Source organism: Heptranchias perlo, chromosome 14 (assembly GCF_035084215.1).
Source record: "Heptranchias perlo isolate sHepPer1 chromosome 14, sHepPer1.hap1, whole genome shotgun sequence".
Taxonomy (NCBI): Eukaryota; Metazoa; Chordata; class Chondrichthyes; order Hexanchiformes; family Hexanchidae; genus Heptranchias; species Heptranchias perlo.
This window is the reverse complement of record NC_090338.1, coordinates 40,563,929-40,585,582: the sequence shown is the minus strand read 5'-3', so window position 1 is coordinate 40,585,582 and position 21,654 is coordinate 40,563,929. Positions and strand designations below refer to the sequence as shown.

At 43.8% G+C, this 21,654-nt stretch overlaps 1 protein-coding gene across 2 annotated transcripts in view; it reads right to left on the bottom strand.

Moving 5' to 3' along the window:
- Nucleotides 1–541: 541 nt before the first annotated feature.
- The window catches only part of sting1 (stimulator of interferon response cGAMP interactor 1), a 46,203-nt gene continuing 25,090 nt past the window's right edge, over nucleotides 542–21,654 (bottom strand). For both annotated transcript variants that reach the window (XM_067996331.1, XM_067996330.1), the window contains 3 exons: nucleotides 12,183–12,421; nucleotides 11,683–11,869; nucleotides 542–3,066 (listed from right to left, as the gene is read on the bottom strand). In XM_067996331.1, coding sequence (XP_067852432.1) covers nucleotides 2,867–3,066; nucleotides 11,683–11,869; nucleotides 12,183–12,421 — 626 coding nt within the window. In that variant the 3' untranslated portion in view covers nucleotides 542–2,866. The remainder of the gene's footprint in view (nucleotides 3,067–11,682; nucleotides 11,870–12,182; nucleotides 12,422–21,654) is intronic.

Sequence of the window (21,654 nt, the reverse complement as noted above, 5' to 3'; positions counted from 1 at the left end):
CGCTCTACCTTTGCCTCGTGGTCCCTTGCCATCTGCGCCCTTTCTTGGTTCAGAGCCTGCAATGCTAACAGTAACTTCTCCTCTGCTAGGGCCGTTGTTTGGACTTCCAGGGCTGACTGCCGAATCTCAGCTGCCTGTGCTTCAACGAGCCTGTCCAAAAGCTGGATCTGTTTCTTGAAGCACATCAGCCAGACTGCCTTTTCTATGGATTTTTTATGATCCTTCCCTTCTGTCCATTTAGCTGCAGCATCTACCGGGCACCCAGCCTTTAACAGATTAGTGACCCATTTTTTTCCCATATTCACCTTACTGAACACATAATTTGAAATCCTCTCTTCCATTACAGTTCTCTCTTCCATATCAGTGTCCACAGCATCACATCCCTTTTGTCAAGGTCCCATCTGGGTCGCCATTCTGTAGGGGGGTGGTGGTGTGTGTCAGCTTCACCTCTGACTTCTGAGCGGTCCGAATCGCTCCCACTCCCTGGGTTCTAGACCTTGGACTTATTTGGGGGTTGTGACAAAGTGCAGCAGACAACTGGTTTTGGTGCAAGAAACTTTGACCTTTATTCAAGAGAGAAAATACAACACAACAATCTTAACACTCTAATAAAATGGGGAACACTTCGGTACACACGAGGGAAATTACAGTAGAAAGATACCTCACCCCTCCCAATCCCACTGTACTAGCTAGGTTGGACTCTAAAGGACCAGAGATAATGCTCACCAAACGAATCCTTGACAATAATTCATCCAGAGGTAAGTCAGAAATAGATTGTAGAGTGGAAACTTTGCAGATCTTCGGTTTTCTCCTGAGTTGGTTTTCTTTGGTTGCGGTGGCCCAATATTACCCGGTTGGTTGACGGTAATATTTGGTTGGTTGTTTTGTAAGGCCCTTGTTGCCGCGAGGTGTCTGATGGTCACTGGGGCTGTTGCTCTGGTTTCTTCTTGTGTGTCGGTCTGCTTCTAGAGCTGCTGACCTTCCCTGTCGAACTGCCTTCCCCTCACCTTGTTGTTTGATGGAAACTGCTCTTCTTTCCAGACACAGGCAGAACCAAGACAAGCAGCCCACCAGAGCGAGCAAGTCAGAGAGAGAGAGAGAGAGAGAGCGAGGTTTCAAGTTTCCACTTGTGGATGTCTCTCTTACAATGGTCTTCGTCACTTTAAAAAAACACTTCATGTCTGTTTAAACAGTTCTTACAAAGTCCTTAAGAATCTTTGATGGCTTTTTGATGGTCCCTCATCATGTTGCCATTGCTTCTCCTGATGGGTCATTGTTAATTCCCATTTGCTGATCACCAGGCTTCCTTTTGTATCCGACGTCCTTGGTGTTGATAGATTTTGCATTAAAACAAAAACATGGCCCCACCTTGTCTGGAGCACTTGCCTCTTTCAATGGCCGACTGTCTTTTGAATTCGTGCTGAGTGTCGACCACCTGCTGTCGGTTTTGCATTAAAACAGAGACATGTCTGACGCATTAATTCTCCGAAGTTCCACGGTGTGTGTGTTGTTGATTTTGTCTGGTGACCTCTCACCTATCCTTCCATTTTAGGATTATAGTCAATGGCCAAAGTTTTCCCATACTCAGGGTTTTTTTAGGGTTTTTCTCCGAGTTTTGGGGGATCTGTGAATTTTGAGAATCTTACATGCTGTTCTTACGAAATAGTTACACTGTAAAATTCCATGAAACTCCAGGCCATTAGGTACTATAATCATCAAGAATAGTCACAGGCAACTGTAACAAGACTGATGTGTTTTGACATTGATCCTGATACATATTAAAGGTATTCTGGACTATTGTTTAAAGTAGAATTTATATTGGCAAATTGGTTTGGTTGTTTAAGATTACAGCTAAAAGCTAAAAACAAGTTAATATTCTACATTATATCAGTTTAATTATAATACACAGTGCATAGTTTTTTTCCCAGTAATCTAGGAAAAACTCAATGTTACTGTAGCATTACTGAAGAGATGCATGAAGTCTCTATGATATGCAACTGCCCTGCTGCATGATCAAAAAATAAATCAAAAAGCATCACCAGATGGTACAATGGTTGGAACACCTCAGATGTACAGCAGGTCAAACTGATAGTTGGATGAAAGTTTATTCTCTGATGGCTGCAAGGGCTTTAACTACCCTCAATTCAGTAACAACTGATACTAAATTGACAGTCTTACTCACAGACAGATGGCTGGGGTTGAAAATGGTAATGTAACATTAATGCAACAAGAGGTTCCCCTTTCGAAATTGAAGTAAAAGTGGATTGTTGGAACAGTGTTGAAGGAACTTTATCCTTTATCTAATCCGTGTTACACCTAACCTAGGAGGGCTTATGCTGAAACTAAATGGGAAAAAGTAAAAAACTGTTGTAGTAACCAACCTAACATACTGAAACTAGATAGCAAGCAAAACAAAATAAACTATGCACCGAATATTATAATTAATTAGCTGGCAGTGAGTTAAGGCAATAATTTAATCGTGAAGTTCTACTGACTTACATAAACTGTTAAAGCTTTACTCTTGGAGTTTTATCACATCAAGAGAATCACTATTATTGCCTTATTGCCAGTCATTTACTATCCTATGTGCAGTCCCATCAGTATTCTTAAAATAAGCTAATAAAGCACTCTTATTTTAGAAAGTACATCCTGTATACTAAGAAGGATAAATGTTCCTGGAAGTTGTGCAGAAAGTTGGTTGACACAGGTCACTTTGGATTTGACATTCCATTTTAGTGCTCAGAAGGAATATAGACAATATTTAATTCTAACAAAAGCATTGTGCCACCACTGAGTTCTGCGAAATAATCTTGAAACAAAGTACCAACCAGAATTACCGAAAACATGTAATATAAAAGTGTGACATTTAATAATTCATACTCTGTAAAGGCTGTGGATCATCGCTTTTGCTGATCATTAATTGTTCCTCACTGGACAGTGAATCATTGGATGATTCTTCCCAAGTTGTTTGTTCTGGTACAATGTATTCCATTCCCTCCTGCTGCATATGGTCCAAGATCGTTGTGGTCAAAAAATGTGAGTCTATTTTTCCTTCCTCTAAATCATCTGGAATATAAAATGCATACATTCATAATTATACTAAAGAAAATCCTAAAAATATCAAAAGATCATCACAAGACTGGTGATTCTTTCAATGGACAATAACATGATTCACTTTATTCAATGGAAAGCCACCTACCCTTTGGTGCATTTTGCATTATTCCTTACCACCAGCTGCATCTGAGAGGTTAGCACCCTCATGAACAAAGCCCTTGCTATCAATGACTCCACTGATTAATCTATTGAGACTACAATGCTGACAACTTGGCCGAAGCATTTCTCCCCCCTCGCTGGAGACTCCCCCCCGGCTATACATTCCATCAATTGTCCAATCCAAACTGTCACGGCATTGGCATAGCTCTTATTGCCAAGTCCTACTCAGGCATATCCCCAAAGCCATTGGCACCTTTTCTTTGTTCAAGCACCTCACCCTTTTCCATTCCCCTCACCTCTCACTTAAAATAATAGCTGTATAGCATCCTCCCAGATGCTATGCCAACTTCCTCACATAAATCTCTTCCCTTAGCCTCTGCACTATGACTCCTCATCTTCAGTGACTTCTATCCATGCTTAAACTGTCCTGGCCCCCTCTTCTCTGCCTTTTCTTCCTCACTCAATATCACCTTCCACATATATTCCACCACCCACACACACGGCCACCTCTTCATCTCACCTTTTCTCTTATCCTCTCTGGTCTCAAGGTCTTGGCCACCACAGGGCTACTACGAATCACTTCCTCATTTCCCATTCTATTCATTACCTTCTACTTCTCCCCTTCCCGCACCCCCAGCTTCACCATTCTCACCATTACCCATGGGAAAAACTGCCTTTCAGCTCCCTCACTAATTCATTCTCGAATTCCCAGCAACCACTCTCCCACCTCTCCATCGATCATGACAACTTTTTTTTTATTCGTTCATGGGATGTGGGTGTCGCTGGCGAGGCCGACATTTATTGCCCATCCCTAATTGCCCTAGAGAAGGTGGTGGTGAGCCGCCTTCTTGAACCGCTGCAGTCCGTATGGTGAAGGTTCTCCCACAGTGCTGTTAGGAAGGGAGTTCCAGGACTTTGACCCAGCGACGATGAAGGAACGGCGATATATTGCCAAGTCGGGATGGTGTGTGACCTGGAGGGGAACGTGCAGGTGGTGTTCATAGAATCATAGAAGTTACAACATGGAAACAGGCCCTTCGGCCCAACATGTCCATGTCGCCCAGTTTATACCACTAAGCTAGTCCCAATTGCCTGCACTTGGCCCATATCCCTCTATTCCCATCTTACCCATGTAACTGTCCAAATGCTTTTTAAAAGACAAAATTGTACCCGCCTCTACTACTGCCTCTGGCAGCTCGTTCCAGACACTCACCACCATTTGAGTGAAAAAATTGCCCTCTGGACCCTTTTGTATCTCTCCCCTCTCACCTTAAATCTATGTCCCCTCGTTATAGACTCCCCTACCTTTGGGAAAAGATTTTGACTATCTACCTTATCTATGCCCCTCATTATTTTATAGACTTCTATAAGATCACCCGTTAACCTGCTACTCTCCAGGGAAAAAAGTCCCAGTCTATCTAACCTCTCCCTATAAGTCAAACCATCAAGTCCCGGTAGCATCCTAGTAAATCTTTTCTGCACTCTTTCTAGTTTAATAATATCCTTTCTATAATAGGGTGAACAGAACTGTACACAGTATTCCAAGTGTGGCCTTACTAATGTCTTGTACAACTTCACATGTTGTTCCCATGTGCCTGCTGTTCTTGTCCTTCTAGGTCGCGGGTTTGGGAGGTGCTGTCGAAGAAGCCTTGGCGAGTTGCTGCAGTGCATCCTGTGGATGGTACACACTGCAGCCACAGTGCGCCAGTGGTGAAGGGAGTGAATGTTTAGGGTGGTGAATGGGGTGCCAATCAAGCGGGCTGCTTTGTCCTGGATGGTGTCGAGCTTCTTGAGTGTTGTTGGAGATGCACTCATCCAGGCAAGTGGAGAGTATTCCATCACACTCCTGACTTGTGCCTTGTAGATGGAGGAAAGGCTTTGGGGAGTCAGGAGGTGAGTCACTCGCCGCAGAATACCCAGCCTCTGACATGCTCTTGTAGCCACAGTATTTATATGGCTGGTCTAGTTAAGTTTCTGGTCAGTGGTGACCCCCAGGATGTTGATGGTGGGGGATTTGGCAATGGTAATGCCGTTGAATGTCAAGGGGAGGTGGTTAGACTCTCTCTTGTTGGAGATGGTCATTGCCTGGCACTTGTCTGGCGCGAATGTTACTTGTCACTTATGAGCCCAAGCCTGGATGTTGTCCAGGTCTTGCTGCATGCGGGCTCGGACTGCTTCATTATTTGAGGGGTTGCGAATGGAACTGAACACTGTGCAATAAACAGCGAACATCCCCATTTCTGACCTTATGATGGAGCGAAGGTCATTGATGAAGCAGCTGAAGATGGTTTACTCGTGCTCCTTGGTGCCACACTTGGTCAAATGCTGCCTTGATGTCAAGGGCAGTCACTCTCACCTCACCTCTGGAATTCAGCTCTTTTGTCCATGTTTGGACCAAGGCTGTAATGAGGTCTGGCGCCAAGTGGTCCTGGCGGAATCCAAACTGAGCATCGGTGAGCAGGTTATTGGGGGGTAAGTGCTGCTTGATAGCACTGTCGACGACAACTTCCATCACTTTGCTGATGATTGAGAGTGGACTGATGGGGCAGTAATTGGCCAGATTGGATTTGTCCTGCTTTTTGTGGACAGGACATACCTGGGCAATTTTCCACATTGTCAGGTAAATGCCAGTGTTGTAGCTGTACTAGAACAGCTTGGCTAGATGCGCAGCTAGTACTGGAGCTACAATTGATCGTCTAAACATCTCCCTTACCTCTGCCTCCGATACCTTCATTCCCACCAAATCACTCACTGGCCCAGATACTTATGGGGAGGTGGGTAGGGAGCGAGGGTGAATTTAACAGCAGGACCTCATTAGAATTTTTTACTCCTTTTCCTGCCGAGCAGCCGGCCAGATTGAGAGGCTGGCCAGCAGCCAGGCAGGAAAGCCCGCTGTCGAAGGTAGCAGCCAGCATTGGGGATAGTCCCTGGCAATTGAGAAGATCGGGAATTGGTGGGGTGGCGGAGGGGGGGGGGGGGGGGGGGGGGGTGGTGGCTCAGTGTGCGATAGCGAGGAGTGGGGGGGAGGGAGACATTGCGGGGGGTAAAGATAGAGATTGCGGGGGGAGAGAGTGATTGTGGGGGAGAGATAAAGATCACAGTGGGGAGATAGAAATTGCGGGAGAGAGATGGAGTTAGCGGGGGGGGGGGGGGGAGAGATAGAGATCGCACAAGTGGGGGGTCGGCAGACTGTGGTGTACGGTTTGCTTGAGGGGCCGGGGGAAGCACTCCCGCTCCTCCTGGCCCACAAGCAGTGCTGGAAAAGCAGTTACCTGCTGGATCTGGCAGCTCTCGTCTCCCTTTAGCTACCGGGTTTTCTGAGCCCTGGGAAACCCATCATTCAGCCCTTAAATTCAAATGGCTGCCAAAATCTGAGGAACGGCGCCTTATTTAAATATTATCATCACGGACCCACCTCTCGAGAGCGGGTTACTTGGCCGCCCCCAAACCCGTCACGAAAAAATCGGAAGTAGGCACATTCATGGCGGTTTGGGGTCAGGTTTCACGTTTTTATGAATTTATCCCCATCCACCGTCGTAGGGGATTAAAACTCCCCCCCCCCCCCGCCGCTCCCCCGCACTGTCTCCCACTCCTGACATTCTCAAGGCATTAGCTGGATAGGGCACTGAGCGTCCACAAGGTAGCAATGTGCTCTCAATCATTTGCTCAGGCTAAGCCAGACTGTGCAAAATCTTGGTATGATTTGAGTGAGAGTTGAGCTTTAAACCTCACATCCTATCCATCTGCCACCTCTGCCCCTACCTCAGCCACTTCTCTGCTGAAGGACTTATCCATCCTTTTGTCACTTCTAGACTCATTGGGGGTAATGTTCACCTTCACTGCTTGACTTCAACTGAATGAAAATCAAGTAGATTCTATAATGGGTGAACGATCTGCCCAACCAGATTATCGCCCGGGTGGTGAAGGTCAAATTATCCCTAATTTCTTCAATGTTCTCCTTGTTGGCCTCTTGACCTCCTTCGTCTATAAACTCCAACTTGCCCAAATGCAGCCATTTGTATCTTGTCTCACATTGAGCCCTACTTGCCACTCATCTCCTATCCTCATTAACCTACAGTGGCTCCCTGTCCCTCAATGTATTAAGATTTAAAATCCTTACCATTGTCTTCAAATCTGTCCACCATATCTCTGTAACCATCTCCAGCCTTATATCCCCTCCCACATCCTTGGGTCTGGTCTTTTGTGCATTCACCGCAGCTTCACCCCACCACTGGCCTTCAGCTACCACGGCTTTACTCTCTGGAACTCCCCCCACTAAATCTCTTTGCCTTTCCACTTTTCTCTCCATCTTTAAAAACCTTCTTTAAACCCATCTCTTTGACCAAGCATTTGGTCTTCCCTCCTAATTCCTTCCCCCAGGTCCTTGTGTTTGTGCTTTCCTTTATTTATTTCTACTTATTTTTCTGCACTCTTCTGTCAAACACTGCATACTATTAAAGACTCGATATAAATGCAAGGTGCTGTTGAGATGAGGATATGATAAACTATCTGTGGTGCAGTCTTCACTGAATCAGTGATAAGTTGAAAGGGGAAAGAAATTGAAGGAAGCTTGTAATCCTCAGCACTAACTGCTCACCACTACAAGCTGGTTACCATTAATGCTGGGGCTTGTAGTGTGATACATAAATCACCAACAGGATCAATTACTCTTCACCCTGAAATGCATTCATTCTTTTTAAATAGTACAGTTGTTTTTAAATGGTATAGAAAGTTAAATTAGAATTTGCATATCTCAAATGATGAGTTTCTGATCAAAGTCATGTTATTGCTGGGAGGTAGGGGAAGAGAAAGGAAATTGACAAATATTGTGCTCTGAGCCCCAATTTTTTAATTCTGATAAAAAATGGGGTTGTGCTGACCCATGGCACAAACTTAACTGGGCAGGCAGGTAATGGGGCAGGTCACAGAGAATTTTCCAATGAGAGTTCCTTCCCTAATTTGAATTGGCTATTGGCACAAGAAAGCCTTACCCAAACAATGTGGCCTGAGACAAACTTGGCTGGGAAGTAAATAATCTTGAGGCAGTAGCTCTTAAAGGGCCACAGCTAGGCATTAAATAGCGTGTATTGGTGGTGACAGATAAATTCACTGTTTACATTTGTACAATGGAGACAAGCGGGCAGCACTAGCACTTTTAATGCTGAAGGGTTGGAGCTTCTATTTCAGGATAGATCAAAGGAACATGCTCTTATTTGGGGATAAAGGCCACCCTCCAGTAAAAGCATAGGTGTCGGCTGCATGAGGTACAAGGGACCTGAGTAACAGAACCAATGCTGTCACCTATGTTCTTCATACCTGACTTCAAATGAAGAAGAAGTTTGCTAGTATCAGAAGGAAGAAAGTAATTATACCTCTCAATTTTGTGCACATTTCTTGTGAGGTCCATTAACCATAGCACAAATCTAACCTGGGAACTGCAGCATCTTCTCGCATGTATCATTTCAATACAATCATTGCCCTTTGCACACTGTGCAAAAACTGTACAGCCCACATACTTTTCTTGAAGGTAGAGGTGGCAGCCAAGGAGTAGGTGGTCTTCTGCTGTTAAGGGTATCTTAATGAGATCAACAGCAGTGAATGTAGAGGATTGCACTGGTTTTCTAAAAGCCATGTACCCAGTATCTCTTTGCCTTCATATAGTGTGGGCAGCACGGATTGCCGCACAATGAAGGCATCATGGATGCTTTCTAGATAGTTGTCACTGATATACACAATCATTTTAATGGTCAGAAACTCTTTCAACAGTAATTGAGTGCAAATCCTTTCTGTTCATGAAGCCCATGGCCTTGATATGAAGAGCCCTGAAGCCCACATGAGGACATATATACCACTGTGCACTTGAGAGCACCATGTCACCTTGCGGATGCTCAGTGCCCTATCCAGCTAATACCTCCTTTCCTTAGGAAAAGTATTGAAGGTATTGTTTCTTGCAAACATAGCATTTGTCATTTGCTTGATACATGTATGCAATGCAGACTTGCTGATCTGGCAGATATTTTTGGAGTGGCTTGGAAGGATTTGGCAACATGAAAGCTTCATGCAGTGATCACCTTCTCTTCTATAGGATGATTTGTCCCTGATTCAGAGGTTGAATAGAGGTCATTGTACAGAAGAAAGGAGAAACTGTTTCCAGTGGCAGAAGGATTGGTAACCAGAGGACACAGATTTAAGGTGATCGACAAAAGAGCGAGAGGCAACATGAGAAAACATTTTTTTTACACGGTGAGTTGTAATGATTTGGAATGCACTGCCTGAAAAGGTAGCAGAAGCAGATTCAATAGTAACTTTCAAAAGGGAATTAAATAAACAATTGAAGGGAATACATTTACAGGGCTCTGGGGGAAGAGCAGGGGAATGGGACTAATTGGATAGCTCTTTCAAAGAGCCGGTACAGGCACGATGAGCCGAATGGCTTCCTCCTGTGCTGTATCTACTATGATACTATGAACTCTGTTATAGCCTGTCTTGTGAAGCAGAGATGTCAAGGCATTGGAATGTATAAATGGATACTGAGCAGCAATCGATAATCCTGGGGTAATCACAGATGTGGCCAAATTATCTTAAGTGTTGTTGCACATTTGTTGGCCCCTCATGAATTCCTCTTGCTCATCTCAATTATGCAGCATGTTCAGAGCCCACTAAGAATATCCATCCTCAACTCTTTGCAAGGTACAATTTTAGGGACAGTAGCAACAAAGAATAATGAAGCAAAGTCTTGGCAGGAAAAAACCCCACAAAAATGCAAAAATGGAAGAATACCCAGCAAAACCAAATGTGTAAAGAAAAATATATTAATTGAAAATGCTAAAAAAAATGACCTGCAACAAATACCACCATCTCCTTTCAGAAGGCTAGATTTAACCTGTGAGCAGCATGCTGTGGATAGAACTTTGCCCGCTGTTGGAAGAATCAGCATGAGACTTTTCATAGATAATTTACATATTTATGTGAGGCCCATGCATGCCAGTAACATGACACATATTCTGACCCCTACAAAATCAGGCACCTCACAAATTGGTCAGACGAGGTTGGGTGCCTGATTTTCCACAGGTAGAATCCAGGTAACTCCAGAATTTCTCTTTAAGTAAAAGTAATCATGTGGCTACAAATCTGTGGTAATATGCATTACTCAAGCTTGGCAGGCGAGATCCCCATACTATTGATTAGACCCAAGTTACGATGAGCCTCTGTATATAGATTAAAAATAACAACAATTTTTTTTTCGTACATTACTTTCTATTCTTCTCATTTTTCTTTTTCCAAGCCTTCTTGAGCTACCAGGGAAACCTTCTCGCAGGTATTTAGAATTACCACTCTGTGACCAGCTGCTAGGAAGTGGACAAAAGCTGTTTTCAATATTTCCTCATTCTCTGTAGAGAAGTAACTAGAATTGATAGAGGTAACTCACCATGTTGAGAAAACTGAATGCAATGGACTACTTCATCACATATAGAGAAGAAAGAAAGAACAAGTGAGTCAGTCTGTGCCAGTTTCTTACATATAGTGTAGTGGCCAGATCAAGAGGTATACTGAACTCCTCAGTCATAGATTCATAACATTGCAAAAGAAGAAAGGCTCACAGGAGGAGACAAGTTGGCAAGAAGTAAAGTGTGAGTCTCTGACCATCCCCAGAACAAGTTTGCCCCTCTCAGGCATGAACCAGAATCTGTGATGGTTTTAATTTAATGCTAAAGGGTGTGTCAGAAGTGGACAGATGTACAATAGAAGCAACAGAAGAACGGCACTTTACTTGGACAATGAAACTCTGCACAGATTACTCCTTAGCGCCCTGTGAGGATATAACTTCAGATAATAACCACTGCTCCCATTTTTTCGGACAGCATGTGCTGGTAATGGTTCTGCTGTTGCCATTCACAGCTACTCCTGACCAATCTTTTGTTTCTTAATCTGTCCCATTACCACCTTCCTTGCCTTGCACCATCATCCCTTTTGTCATTTGATCACTTTTGCCCTCCACCTTATCCCTTTTGTTCTTTCTCCCCCCGCCCCACCCAACTTCCTCGCCCCCCTTCCTTTCCCTGGCTCTGTACTTGCTTAAAACTGTTTAACATCTTTCAGTTCTGATGAAAGGTCTTTGATCTGTAACATTAACTCTGTTTCTTTCTCCACAGATGCTGCCTGACTTGCTGAGCTTCTCCAGCATTTTCTGTTTTTATTTCAGATTTCCAGCTTCCACAATATTTTGCTTTTGAGGATATGCACATTGTTAGTATTAGTCTAATTTCTCTCTCCAGCACATGGAAGGAAAATTTGCATATTGAACACTGATGAAAAATTGAGCTTTGCACCTATTTATACACTGGTAAATGCATTCGATGAAAGTTACATGATAAATGGCTCAAATGACGAAATTAGTGCTTCTGAGAGACAAATCATACTAATTACTGCCAAACCACAAGTGTAGAAATAAATATTGGTCACACATACCATCATATGGAATCAATCTGAAGTAACCTGTACATTCTACAGAGTTGTTCAAGATAGTCTTTAAGGTGCTGTAGAACAACTTGGCCTGCTGTCGACGCTGCTCTTTGCTAAAGGCTGCAGTGGCATCATTGGACATTTCAAACAGGGACCTCAGCGGTGTGGCGTATTCAAGGATACAGTAATGAATCTATGACAGGGAACAGGATGGAGCATTAGTGTTATGTTTAAAAGTAAATTGAAGGAGCAAAAGTTAAACAAAATTGATATCTATAAGCAAATTAAAAGGTAATTTGTTACAATAGTTTAAAAAGAGGCATATTTGTTTATTCATCTGAACCTTAATTTTTAGAATATACACTATTACAAAAATATCAAATTGCTGGCGAATTTTACAAATCTTATTATGCAACTATACAAAATATTAATCTCAAATATTTTATAAAATTCAATTCTAGAAATGGGAATGATGATCTTCAGTTATTAAGAAATGCATTCTGTACCTTGTCCTTTTGATCATAAATTGAATATATACTGTTCTTGTAGCTTCTTGCTTTTATTCCAGCTCTGTCAACACAAAGTTCCGGTAGATTCCCAAAGAATTTGATCCGACTGTCCATCTTTTCCAGTTTGTCATGAATCTTACAGCTGAATGGAATTAGGATATATAACTTCCATTTTTTTTTATATTCTGGTATATTTTTTGAAATGTGCTGGTACTTCTTTATTCTTTCTTCCAGATCTAATAAATGCAACAAAACATTGATAAGTTAACCATTAGCCCAAAATAAACAACGTGAAGGGACATTTTTAAGTGAAAAATATAATTTCAAATTTTGTGTATTAAAATGCAGAAGTCAAAAATAATGAGCACAATATTGTCAATTTGACCATTTCATTTAAGTATTCCAACTACTATTAACAGCAGTCATGACAGTAATGTCCTTGCAATTGTGTAAAAATATTTAATATTATGACATTCCTTTACAAACAAACAATACTGCAGGTTAAGGGGAGAAAACATTTTATTTTCAATGTTTAAAAAGGGTAGTCGGCAGAAGGCTGGAAATTATAGACCAGTTAGCCTAACATCTGTAGTGGGTAAAATTTTGGAGTCTATTATTAAGGAGACAGTAGCAGAACATTTGGATAAACATAATTTAATAGGACAAAGTCAGCATGGCTTTACGAAGGGGAAGTCATGTCTGACAAATTTGCTTGAGTTCTTTGAGGACATAACGTACAGGGTGGATAAAGGGGAACCAGTGGACGTAGTGTATTTAGACTTCCAGAAGGCATTCGACAAGGTGCCACATAAAAGATTATTGCTCAAGATAAAGAATCACTGGATTGGGGGTAATATTCTGGCATGGGTGGAGGATTGGTTATCTAACAGGAAGCAGAGAGTTGGGATAAATGGTTCATTCTCGGACTGGCAACCAGTAGCCAGTGGTGTTCCGCAGGGGTCGGTGCTGGGTCCCCAACTCTTTACAATCTATATTAACAATTTGGAGGAGGGGACCGAGTGTAACATATCAAAGTTTGCAGATGATACAAAGATGGGAGGGAAAGTAGAGAGTGAGGAGGAAATAAAAAACCTACAGGGGGATATAGACAGGCTGGGTGAGTGGGCGGAGATTTGGCAGATGCAATACAATATTGGAAAATGTGAGGTTATTCACTTTGGCAGGAAAAATCAGAGAGCAAGTTATTATCTTAATGGCGTGAAACTGGAAAGTACTGCAGTACAAAGGGATCTGGGGGTCCTAGTGCAAGAAAATCAAAAAGTTAGTATGCAGGTGTAGCAGGTGATCAAGAAGGCCAACGGAATGTTGCCGTTTATTGCTAGGGAGATAGAATATAAAAACAGGGAGGTATTGCTGCAGTTATATAAGGTATTGGTGAGACCGCACCTGGAATACTGCATACAGTTTTGGTCTCCATACTTAAGAAAAGACATGCTTGCTCTCGAGGCAGTACAAAGAAGGTTCACTCAGTTAATCCCGGGGATGAGGGGGCGGACACATGAGGAGAGGTTGAGTAGATTGGGACTCTACTCATTGGAGTTCAGAAGAATGAGAGGCGATCTTATTGAAACATATAAGATTGTGAAGGGGCTTGATCGGGTGGATGCGGTAAGGATGTTCCCAAGGATGGGTGAAACTAGAACTAGGGGGCATAATCTTAGAATAAGGGGCTGCTCTTTCAAAACTGAGATGAGGAGAAACTTCTTCACTCAGAGGGTAGTAGGTCTGTGGAATTTGCTGCCCCAGGAAGCTGTGGAAGCTACATCATTAAATAAATTTAAAACAGAAATAGACAGTTTCCTAGAAGTAAAGGGAATTAGGGGTTACAGGGAGCGGGCAGGAAATTGGACATGAATTTAGATTTGAGGTTAGGATCAGATCAGCCATGAACTTATTGAATGGTGGAGCAGGCTTGAGGGGCCGATTGGCCTACTCCTGCTCCTATTTCTTATGTTCTTATGTTCAATCCAGACTACTCCCCGGATAAAAGGTAAAAATGGTCTGTGAGTAGATACAGGGCAGAGTGTAATGCATAAGGTCACAAGTTCAGTCCTTGTTCTAACCTGAATCAACTGATTTCCAATTGGATTTGACTAGGTTTCCTGCTTGGGATTGCTGTACAGTGATACCGAATAGAAGTACATATGTGTGGAATTTGAATTGGATTTGACTACCACAGCCAGTAATCAAGCAACCTGCTGAATGCTGTGCCCAGGATCAAAAATAACAAATGGCCTCTTTAATAAGGTAGTGGACAGCTTCTGGTACCCCAAGGATTTAGCTGCTGTCTTCAACAGAAGAATGCTAAAGAGAAAGAGTTGAAGGAGATAAAATTACCATTTATTTATCCTCCCTAGCAAGATAAACTGTTAGATCATCCTTCTCTCAGATTAAAAGATTGTGATTGTTCCACAGGGGAAATGTTTGCTTAAGACCTTTTGTTACTTCACAAAGTTCAAATGATCTTATTCAACTCTTGTGTTGGTTGAAAGTCTTAGTCAGAAATCCTGTAATGGAAAATCCAAGTAGCAAGCAGGGAAGTGTGCATCTTTTTTTTTATTCGTTCATGGGATGTGGGCATCGCTGGCGAGGCCGGCATTTATTGCCTATCCCTAATTGCCCTAGAGAAGTTGGTGGTGAGCCGCCTTCTTGAACCGCTGCAGTCCGTGTGGTGACGGTTCTCCTACAGTGCTGTTAGGAAGGGAGTTCCAGGATTTTGACCCAGCGACGATGAAGTAACGGCGATATATTTCCAAGTCGGGATGGTGTGTGACTTGGAGGGGAACGTGCAGGTGGTGTTGTTCCCATGTGCGTGCTGCTCTTGTCCTTCTAGGTGGTAAAGGTCGCGGGTTTGGGAGGTGCTGTCGAAGAAGCCTTGGCGAGTTGCTGCAGTGCATCCTGTGGATGGTACACACTGCAGCCATAGTGCGCCGGTGGTGAAGGGAGTGAATGTTTACGGTGGTGGATGGGGTGCCAATCAAGCGGGCTGCTTTATCTTGGATGGTGTCGAGCTTCTTGAGTGTTGTTGGAGCTGCACTCATCTAAGCAAGTGGAGAGTATTCCATCACACTCCTGACTTGTGCCTTGTAGATGGTGGAAAGGCTTTGGGGAGTCAGGAGGTGAGTCACTCGTCGCAGAATACCCAGCCTCTGATCTGCTCTCATAGCCACAGTATTTATATGGCTGGTCCAGTTAAGTTTCTGGTCAATGGTGACCCCCAGGACGTTGATGGTGAGGGATTCAGCGATCGAAATGCTGTTGAATGTCAAGAGGAGGTGGTTAGATTCTCTCTTGTTGGAGATGGTCATTGCCTCGCACTTATCTGGCACGAATGTTACTTGCCACTTATCAGCCCAAGCCTGGATGTTCTCCAGGTCTTGATGCATGCGGGCTCGGACTGCTTAATTATTTAAGGGTTGCGAATGGAACTGAACACTGTGCAATCATCAGCGCACATCCCCGTGTCTGACCTTATGATTGAGGGAAGGTCATTGATGAAGCAGCTGAAGATGGTTGGGCCTAGGACACTGCCCTGAGGAACTCCTGTAGCAATATCCTGGGGCTGAGATGATTGGCCTCCAACAACCACTACCATCTTCCTTTGTGCTACGTATGACTCCAGGCACTGGAGAGTTTTCCCCCTGATTCCCATTGACTTCAATTTTACTAGGGCTCCTTGATGTCAAGGGCAGTCACTCTCACCTCACCTCTGGAATTCAGCTCTTTTGTCCATGTTTGGACCAAGGCTGTAATGAGGCCTGGAGCCGAGTGGTCCTGGCGGAACCCAAACTGAGCATCGGTAAGCAGGTGATTGGTGAGTAAGTGCCGCTTGATAGCACTGTCGATGACACCTTCCATCACTTTGCTGATGATTGAGAGTGGACTGATGAGGCGATAATTGGCCGGATTGGATTTGTCCTGCTTTTTGTGGACAGGACATACCTGGGCAATTTTCCACATTGTTGGGTAGATGCCAGTGTTGTAGCTGTACTGGAACAGCTTGGCTAGAGGCGCAGCTAGTTCCGGAGCACAAATCTTCAGCACGACAGCTGGGATGTTGTCGGAGCCCATAGCCTTTGCTGTATCCAGTGCACTCAGCCGTTTCTTGATATCACCTGGAGTGAATCGAATTGGCTGGAGACTGGCTTCTGTGATGGTGCGGATGTCGGGTGGAGGCCGAGATGGATCATCCACTCAGCACTTCTGGCTGAAGATGGTTGCAAACGCTTCAGCCTTGTCTTTTGCACTCATGTGATGGATTCCGCCAACATTGAGGATGGGAATGTTTACGGAGCCTCCTCCTCCCGTTAGTTGTTTAATTGTCCACCACCATTCACGACTGGATGTGGCAGGACTGCAGAGCTTTGATCTGATCCGTTGGTTGTGGAATCGCTTCGCTCTGACTATAGCATGTTGCTTCCGCTGTTTAGCATGGCTGTAGTCCTGAGTTGTAGCTTCACCAGGTTGGCACCTCATTTTTAGGTACGCCCGGTGCTGCTCCTGGCATGCTCTTCTACACTCCTCATTGAACCAGGGTTGATCTCCTGGCTTGTTGGTAATGGTAGAGTGAGGAATATGCCAGGCCATGAGGTTACAGATTGTGCTGGAATACAATTCTGCTGCTGATGGCCCACAGTGCCTCATGGATGCCCAGTTTGAGCTGCTAGATCTGTTCTGAATCTATCCCATTTAGCACGGTGGTAGTGTCACACAACACGTTGGATGGTGTCCTCAGTGCGAAGACGGGACTTCCTCTCCACGAGGACTGTGCGGTGGTCACTCCTACCAATACTGTCATGGCAGATGCGAGGTAGATTGGTGAGGACGAGGTCAAGTAAGTTTTTCCCTCGTGTTGGTTCGCTCACCACCTGCCGCAGGCCCAGTCTGGCAGCTATATCCTTCAGGACTTGGCCAGTAGTGGTGCTACCGAGCCACTCTTGGTGATGGATATTGAAGTCCACCACCCAGAGTACATTTTGTACCCTTGCTACCCTCAGTGCTTCCTCCAAGTGGTGCTCAACATGGAGGAGGACTGATTCATCAGCTGAGGGAGGATGGTAGGTGGTAATCAGCAGGAGGTTTCCTTGCCCACGATTGACCTGATGCCATGAGATTTCATGGGGTCCAGAGTCAATGTTAAGGACTCCCAGGGCCACTCCCTCTTGACTGTATATCACTGTACCGCCACCTCTGGTGGGTCGGTCCTGCCGGTGGAACAGGACATACCCAGGGATGGTAATGGAAGAGTCTGGGACGTTGGCTGAAAGGTATGATTCTGTGAGTATGGCTATGTCATGCTGTTGCTTGACTAGTCTGTGGGACAGCTCTCCCAATTTTGGCACAAGTCCCCAGATGTTAGTGAGGAGGACTTTGCAGGGTCGACTGGGCTTGGATTGCCGTTGTCGTGTCCGGTGCCTAGTGGTCCGTCCGGTTTTATTCTTGTTATGACTTTTCATAGCGAGATTTTACAACTGAGTGGCTTGCTAGGCCATTTCAGAGGACAATTAAGAATCAACCACATTGCTGTGGGTCTGGAGTCACATATAGGCCAGACCAGGTAAGGACGGCAGGTTTCCTTCCCTAAAGGACATTCGTGAACCAGATGGGTTTTTACGACAATCCGGTAATTTCATGGCCACCATTACTGATACTAGTATTTTAATTCCAGCTTTTATTTAATTAATTGAATTTAATTAATTGAATTTTAAATTCACCAGCTGCTGTGGCAGGATTTGAACTCATAACTCCGGTTTTTAGTCCGGGCCTCTGGATTACTAGTCCAATAACATAACCACTATGCTATCGTACCCACTGTCGCACTGATGCTCAGTTTGGGTTCCGCCAGGACCACTCGGCTCCAGACCTCATTACAGCCTTGGTCCAAATATGGATGCAAGACCTTAATTCCGGAGGTGGGGTCAGAGTGACTGCCCTTGACATCAAGGCAGCATTTGACCGATTGTGGCACCAAGAAGTCCTAGTGAAACTGAAATCAATGTGGATTGGGGGAAAACTCTCCAATGGCTGGAGTCATACCTGGCACAAAGAAAGATGGTTGTGGTTGTCAGAGGCCAATCATCTCAACTCCAGGACATCCCTGCAGGAGTTCCTCAGGGCAGTGTCCTAGGCCCAACTATCTTCAACTGCTTCATCAATTACCTTCCTGCTATCATAAGGTCAGAAGTGGGGATGTTTGTTGATGATTGCAATGTGTTCAGCTCCATTCTCAATTTCTCAGATAATAAAGCAGCCCGTGTCCACATGCAGCAAGACTTTGACAACATCCAGGCTTGGGCTGATAAGTAGCAAGTAACATTCACGCCACACAAGTGCCATGCAATGACCATCTCCAACAAAAGAATGCCTAATGACCTTCCCTTAATATTCAATGGCATTACTGTTGCAAACAATTTTACAACACCAAGTTATAGTCCAGCAATTTTATTTTAAATTCACAAGCTTTCGGAGGCTTCCTCCTTCGTCAGGTGAACGATGTGAAAAGGAGGAAGCCTCCGAAAGCTTGTGAATTTAAAATAAAATTGCTGGACTATAACTTGGTGTTGTAAAATTGTTTACAATTGTCAACCCCAGTCCATCACCGGCATCTCCACATCATTACTGTTGCAGAATGCCCCAACATCAATATCCTGGGGGGTCACCATTGACCAGAAACTCAACTGGACCAGCCAGATAAATGCTGTGGCTACAAATGCAGGATAGAAGCTGGACATTCTGCAGTTAGTCGACATGCACCTCTTGACTCTCCAAAGTCTCTCCACCACCTACAGGACACAATTTGGAAGTGTGCTGGAACATTCTCCACTTGCCTGGATGGGTGCATCTGCAACAGCAGTCAAGAAGCTGAACACCATCCAGGACAAAGCAGTCCATTTGATCGGAACTTCATCCACTCGTAACTTGCATTTATATAGGGCCTTGAATGTACTAAACATCCACCCCCTCCACCATTTGTGTACCATCTGCAGGGTGTACTATCTACAGCATGCAATGCAGCAACTTGCCACCGCTTTCTCAGCAGCACCTCCCAAACCCGCCACCTCCATCGCCTAGAAGGACAAAGGCAGCACATGCATGGGAACACCCTCATCTCCAAGTTCCCCTCCAAGATATATACCATGCTGACTTGGACAAATATTGCCGTTCCTTCATCATCGCTGGGACAATATCCTGGTACTCCCAACTTAACAGCATTGTGGGAGTAATTTTGTCACATGGACTGCATCAGTTCAAGAAGCAGGCCCACCATCACCTTCTTAAGGGCAACTAGGGATGACCAATAAATGCTGGTCTTGCCGGTGACACCCACAACCCAAGAATGAATAATAATTATAATAATAATTGTAGCAAATAAAAAGCCAACAAGAGAAAAAGCAGGGTTGCAGAAATCAGCCAAACAGGGGAAGAATGCGTAGGAAACTAGAGGGATAGTGACGTGTAGGAAGATTCAAAGATAAGCTCCACAAAAAGAACCTGAGGTGAGAACTTAATGAGCAAAAGAGAGCAGGGCAAAAAAAGATATAAAAGGTGCAGTAGCAAAGCCTACAGGAAAAAAAGCAACTGGGGAGGTTTAAGCAACCAAGAAAGCTCAAGCGTCAGTGAAATGAACAGTAACTGGAAAACAAAAGCTTTTGTGTTTCCAAGGCTTTTTCTTGAATATGAAAGCTCTACACCTCATAAATATGACAAACACAGAACAAATTAGAATTTTAAACAATGGGGCAGAACTTGCTCCCAAAATAAGGGCGAGCTCAACAGCACTCTCCGTTTTTTATGGCAGATTGAAGAAGCAAGTTGCCGCATTTGAATATATGCAATAAAATGTGGAAGTCGTGAACTTGCTCCTATCGGTTCGCCGGCGATTTGGCAGCTGAGAATTAAAGGGCCATCGTACCCTACAATCATAGAAATCACTGAAAAATCAAAAACTTGCTCATCTGCCCAGCTGGAAAGTAACTAATTATGTCACCAAAAGGTACGCTTGAAAATACCAGGTCTAAACTAAGTTTTAAAAGAGCGATAACTCTATGACTGCCAAACAACTAAAAATTAAATTTAAAAAATGTGGAGTCTCATATTACTCCTTATTTTAATAGTTTTTGGTCATTAAACAAAAATGGAAAAATATAAAAATTTTAACATTTTTAAAAAATTTTCCTTTCTGTCTCTTTAATTTAATTATTTCTTTGGCTTTTTATAAAAAAACATGTTTTGTTTACAATGTCTTCCTGAATACCAAATTTAAATGCATGAAGCCTTCTTGCCTGTCTGTGGGCATGATTTCTGTTCCTGACAAATTTTGTGGGCACGTCTTCCATTCTCACAGACATTTCCATGCGAATCAACCTGCGCTGTTCAGAGGCTAGGTTGATTGCGCACAATTCTTTAAAAGTTCAAAATCACGCAAGTCGATGCCACAGAGCCCGTAAATTTATTTCGCAGGAGCTATAGCAATAGTTGCCATAGCGCTCGGCGCAAGTTCTGCCCCATTGTATTTGTGACACTGTGGCTGGGACTCATCCAGTATTTGGCTCCTACTCACAGCATTTCGGGTGTAGTTTGAATACTGTAAATATCACAGCACTGCAAGTACAGTTGCTAAGTACAGTACTTACAGTACCAAATGTGCCAAAATACATGGTCTTTCTCCTCCCTGCCATGCTCTAAATCATTATTTCCTAGGACCTCAAACTGTGAACCTCTTTGCCTCCCTTAGTCTTTCCTTCTTTGTATAATCTTTGAACTTTTAAAATCCAAGCTCGGAACCAACTAATTACTATTTTCTGATTTAATTTTTGTATTTTGTGTCAACCTTGGTGATATTCTGTCCTTCATCTTAGCGTCTCAATTTAAAAAAGCAATTAGCGCACCTGATTCCACTGGCGTGGCCTTGCTGAGATGTACCTGGCAGGATGTGGGGTAATAGCAAACTTCAGGCATCACCTTAATGGAGTACTACAGGACAACATGACTGTTCTCTGTGGGTTCCTTGAAGGTTCTTCTGGCATAAATGTTGAGGGTGGTTACCTTCATTGCCATTGATAGTATATTCCAAATGGTTATCTGCTTCTGCAAGCCTTCCTTGATCAGGGCCCATTACTTTAGTCAGAACTTGTCTGGTGAGCTTAAACCTCCTCATGCACTGCTCTTCTGCCATGCCATTAGCTGACTCTTGCATTACATCTGCTGTTTGGGATAGTGCTTGCTGTGAATCAGGCACCTCATGTCCTCTAAATTCTTGGGACACCCTTTCCCCCTCCTGTTCTGTTGTGATAAACTGCAAATTGTTTTTGGACTGTACAAAACAGTTTCCTAATCACTTTCATTAGGACATAAGAACATATGAAATAGGAGCAGAAGTAGGCCATATGGCCCCTCAACCCTACTCCGCCATTCAATAAGATCATGGCTGATCTTCTACCTCAACTTC